We start from the raw sequence: 5,212 nt of genomic DNA, 5'->3' as shown, positions 1-5,212 counted from the left end.
CATCTATTCATTCATAGCCGTTCGGTCATTCATATTTCATTTTCATTCATTCTTTCACTCATTCCATCATTATTTCATTCATTTATTCATTTATCTATTCATTCATTCATCCATTCCATCATAATTCCTGTTCCATACCAACACATTTTTACAAGAGTAGTACCTAATAAAAAATAAATAAAAACTCAGGTCTCAAATTATCTTAACCCACCGAGTCTAATATACTATTATAAATATGATCCATAAAACGATCCTTGGCATTCAACTTTTTGTAACAGACAGAGAAACAATAATAAGGGCAATGGTTCAACAATCTTCAAGTAGTTCTTTCCTCCATTCTATAACCATGAACTTATTAGTAACAATAACAGCACCTTTGTATAGTTGAATTTAATGTCAGGGCTGTGATTACCTTGTGAGAAGAGTTTCGTACTTTTTTATATAGACTTATTCACACAGCCTCAAATGAAGTGGATATTATTATGAAATATCAAATCAAAACATGTTTTAATTTGTTTTGAATAAAGTAGCAGTAAAACTTGGTAACTTGTATAGCATAGCCTGTATACATTTAACGGGGGAGACTAGACAGGGCGGATTCACGATTTTGTTTTTGTTACGAGGTAGGTCTTACGTACTAAAATTGTCAAGTGGTTTGAATTAACACTAGGCTTACCTCAGCCTCACGAAATATAGTTCTTCCAGTGGCGTAGCTACGGGTCGTACAGCCAGTGCAAACCACTCGGGCCCAGGGCTATTAGGGGCCCATTCATAAATAGACCTAAAAATAGTAATTTAAAATAATTTCCAACTTATTTTTGAATAGAAAACGGCCAGTGGGCCCCTCAATAATATTCAGTTTTTGGAGGAGTAATTATTGATTACTGTATTGATTTTAATTAAGTAGCGTATTTAAGAGGGCCCAGCCGGTCAGACCCCCCCCCCTTTTTTTTTTTTTAAATTATACAAAATGGGGGAAAAGGGAATTATATTTAATATATTATCGATCTGAGAATGACATTTCCGGCCATCTAGAGGCGCTATAATCAAAAATCTTCTTACCTCAGCTTAACCATGGTGGAGAATTGGTCATCATTAACTGTGGAAATCCCTCCCTGGTCCCTTTATTTCGATTTACCTGATCCGCCACTGCAATTGTTTAATTTTACGTGCCATCAATTTTCCTGATTAGTTTAGAACAGCTGCTGAGACCGAATATGCCCCTCTTAAAACAGTTACGAATCCGATTATACTAGTATTTATTACTAACCTAGGCCTTAAGGAGTAGGGGGTGAAAGAAACAATTCTTACGATGAATTTTCTGAGAACTTCAGGGAATTCTCCTATCACATCAAAGGGCCCAGCAAGTAATCTTTCACTGGAGCCCTTTCGTATCTAACTACGCCGCTGGGTTGTTCGATGATAGGAGTGTCTGTTAGTGTTAAACTAATATTTTCAGAGTTCTTTAAGTTATACAATTATAGTCATAAAAGCCTGTTTAGCACAACCACACTCCCTCCCGTGCTAGTAAATCCCTCTGGGAGAGAAGCGTACGCTTGTATTGTGAAACTGTGGTCTTCACTCGGATGTGTTATTTCGGTTGATAATATGAATATTAATACATCGTAAAAGTTTCTACCAACTTTTTTTGTCACAAAAAATTATCAGCGCCCTCTATCCTAATCAGGTTTACAAGTATGAATAAATATACCTTTTTTTCTACTTTTTGTTATTAATGGTAAAGCGCATAGGCCCTACTATTCAATCGTTGTTTTAAATCTAACTTTTTAAAACTTAAAGAAAAATAGAGAAAAAAGGAAAATTATTTTTAAATTTTAAGTCTGAGGGTGTCATTTCCGGTCATCTAGATGTGGCATAATCACTGAGGTGTACAGATTCAAAACCTGTGAAAGTCCCTCCTTGTTCCCCCTGTATTTCGAATTTCTGGATCCGCCACTGAATGTTAAGGCATATAGTAGTAATAATAATAATAATAATAATAATAATAATAATAATAATAATAATAATAATAATAATAATAATAATAATTAATAATTAATGATAATAAAGACGATTAAAAAATATTACTCCTTGTATCACTTGACCCCTTTGCGACGTTATACAATGGACAATCTCCTGATTTAACTCGAACTATTTTTTTCAGCAAGTACAGGGTCAATCTGTGATTAGCTATTTCCTATCAACGATGCCGATATCCGCAGAAACCTACACACGTCACTATAGCAGATATGAATCACAAATTTGATACGAGCACTTTCTCACTGGATTAGCCAAGGCCCTTGGCGTGTATTCACCGCGTGCCTGCGTATTTCTCGTGACCTAGGAAGTAAAAGTGCTTTAGCTCCGCCCACTTGCTCCTTTTAAGAAGATTTGCGGGAGTAAAAGTTGATTCAGTTGCTAGTTGTTCGCCCTAAAGTTTTTATTTCGTCAACTCCATTCGGTCTTGATCATGAAGACTATCTTAGCACTTTTTGCTTTGATCGCCGTTGCAGCGGCAAACTGCCCACCACTGTGGACATCAGGCGGAGCATCATGTTACAGATATTTTAGGGCGCCAGCCACTTTTGACCAAGCCCAAAATTTGTGTATGGACTACGGTAACTGCAATGGTGATATGGCTCAAGTTGTTGAAATCGAATCAAGAAGGGAAGAGCAGTTTCTAAACAAATACCTCAACATGTTTGTGCCCGAGCCTCCAACACTTCCAGTCTGGCTTAACCTTAGGCTTCAACAAAATTCCCAAGGACAGACCATGTGGATGTGGGGCAGTGGAACCGAACTTGGGGCCCCTGGTGCATCTGTAACCTTGATCACTGGATACTCAAATTTCGGGACCTCAAATCTGCCCTCAAGTGGTAAGTTAGCAAACTATATATATAATTCAATCTTGAAAATTTGTTAAAATAAAAATACATTATAATGTTTGAAATTGTTATTCATTGTAGGTCCATGTGTTAGAACCCGACCAAGCGCATTAGGATTCCTTTGGACTCAGTCTAGCTGCACAGCAGCTTTTGGTTATGTATGTGAAATGCCAAGTGGCGCAAGAAGACCACTAGTAGCACCAGGAGGACCAACAGCAGTAAAAGTACCACAACAAACCTTTGGACGACTCACAGCAGCCGACACTGCTGTCACGGGCAGGAGGAACAGCGGCGGCTCTAGAAAATCAAAATTGTAAATTAATTTAGCAATTAAAGAAAAACAGTTAAGTCGGTAGTATGGACACAACAGCAAAAATTACACTTTAAAAAATAGAAGTGAAAAGAAAATTCCACATTGATGCACTTCTCCAGAAAAGGATAATCAAAAGGGAGAGGAAGAAAAGAGACGAAATGCTCATTCGTTCCCCTTACTACGATGGGCCACGTGAACAAGGTGTCTTGCCAACGAGCTAACGCGGGGACGGGGCTCGATTATCAACGGTGCTAATTTTTTTAAATCGTTATATCGATGTCGTTACAAATGTTTTCTAAATCACATATAGAATTTTTGATTAAAATGAAAATTCATATCTAAGTATGATTGTTGCAAAGTTTTTTATGTTTCGTCTGTAGTAATTGAGGTGTTGATGTGCGTTTAGTGTTGAGTGACAGTATTTATATAGGCCTATTCACTGACAGACGTTGCTGAAATTGAAGGAAACAAAACAACTGAATCCTGGCCGACAAATGGAAACATCAGCGGTGTGTTGCGTCACCCGAAATGCAGCCAACAAGAAAAGACAAAGTAGCGGCAACACCTGTAACACACACACACACTCAATATAAATGTACACATATAATTAATACAATTTCAACAATAACGAACCTTCTTTTTTAAGAACAAAAACACTTACAATCGTTAATTATAAGATATACACTAATTATCATTATATATTATTATATATATATTTTTTTTTTTTTGTTTCACAAGAAAAACATACATGTACATGATAATTATGTAAGTAATACCATGTTAACAAACCGTCAATGAATTAATATTATTGCTTAAATGGTACGGTAATATAAGAAATAAACAGATTCATATTTGATTTTTTATTGTTTTTTGATAGAAGCAATCTGATGCTTTTAATGCAATAAAAAAAAAGATATTGACAATGGTAATGATAACGATGCTGATAATGGTTATGATAATGTATTAATAATAATAATAATTATTATTATTATAATGATAATAATAATATTTATTATTAATTATGGTACTGAAAATAATAACATTAGTAATATGACCCAATGATGTGTGTTATTCTAACAATAATTGCCAAATGAATAAAATATAACAATTATAACAGTAATAAGATTAATAAAAATAAATAATGAACACAAAATTGATTATTATTATTATTATTATTATTACAGTATTATCATCATCATTTATTATTATTATTTTCGTTATTCAATATCTTTAGTACTGCTATTGATATTGTAAATATGTAATATTTTCACGGTTACAACATTTTTATTTCTTTATTTCCAATATCCCAACAGGATTCCCTACAATGAGTTTTTGGAAAATACTGCTAACGTTTGGAAATCTATTTTCACAAAGAATTGATAATAGTTTTAACGGATATACTAAAATATAACTACTGTCTCTTATACACATCTTTGTTAATAATTAAATTCACACACAACTTCATATTGCTTTTTTTGTTAAGTCTTTTTACGTAAAATCACTTCATCCCTTTGATTATAGCATATTTACATTCAAACATATGATATAATTATTATGATCGAGAAATGGAATAGCTAGAATCTAACACTGAACTAAACCCTAAACCTAACTCGGAGCTATACCCAGACCAACACAGCACAATTTGTAAATACAGTATTCCGTTGACACGCTTAGTCATATAATAAGGTCACTTCAACAGCATTTTCAAATCACAGATGTATTTAGATGTGAATACGCATAGGCCTCTGTAACATTTTTATATATTTTTTTAAAGAATGGTTTGAGTATGTTTATCATGCAATCTGCCTAAGTGTAAGCGGTTAGCGCAGCGAATGTAGCACGGACCCGAAACCTTGAGATCGGAATCTCAAAAACTTTTATTTATTTATTTATTTATTATTTATTTTTTTTTTGCCGTGCGTTTCGCTTGTGTTAGGGGTGGCACCAGTGGTGGTGCCGGCGGACAGGAAGAAAAACCACAATTCGTCGGGGAGGAAAAAAAAATTATAGTGTA

General features: G+C 34.4%; 1 protein-coding gene across 1 annotated transcript; it reads left to right on the top strand.

Annotated features, from left to right (window-relative positions):
- The first annotated feature begins 2,404 nt into the window (after positions 1–2,404).
- Positions 2,405–3,541, top strand: LOC117105067 (echinoidin-like). The gene is made up of 2 exons (XM_033246082.1): positions 2,405–2,876; positions 2,967–3,541. Exons 1-2 carry the CDS (start codon positions 2,471–2,473, stop codon positions 3,200–3,202), a joined length of 642 nt encoding a protein of 213 aa, XP_033101973.1. The 5' UTR covers positions 2,405–2,470; the 3' UTR covers positions 3,203–3,541.
- The last annotated feature ends 1,671 nt before the right edge of the window (positions 3,542–5,212 follow it).

The sequence above is a fragment of the Anneissia japonica genome, unplaced genomic scaffold, assembly GCF_011630105.1.
Source record: "Anneissia japonica isolate Jap-2015-1 unplaced genomic scaffold, ASM1163010v1 scaffold287834_len5846547_cov211, whole genome shotgun sequence".
NCBI lineage: Eukaryota > Metazoa > Echinodermata > Crinoidea > Comatulida > Comatulidae > Anneissia > Anneissia japonica.
Note: the sequence above shows the minus strand (reverse complement) of the source record. Positions and strands in the feature narration are given on the sequence as shown.

Bases quoted from the DNA above. Each gene is read 5' to 3' on its own strand.
- LOC117105067 (XM_033246082.1), top strand. From the start codon at position 2,471: ATGAAGACTATCTTAGCACTTTTTGCTTTGATCGCCGTTGCAGCGGCA. The intron at 2,877-2,966 runs GTAAGTTAGCAA...TATTCATTGTAG, and splicing joins CTCAAATCTGCCCTCAAGTG to GTCCATGTGTTAGAACCCGA.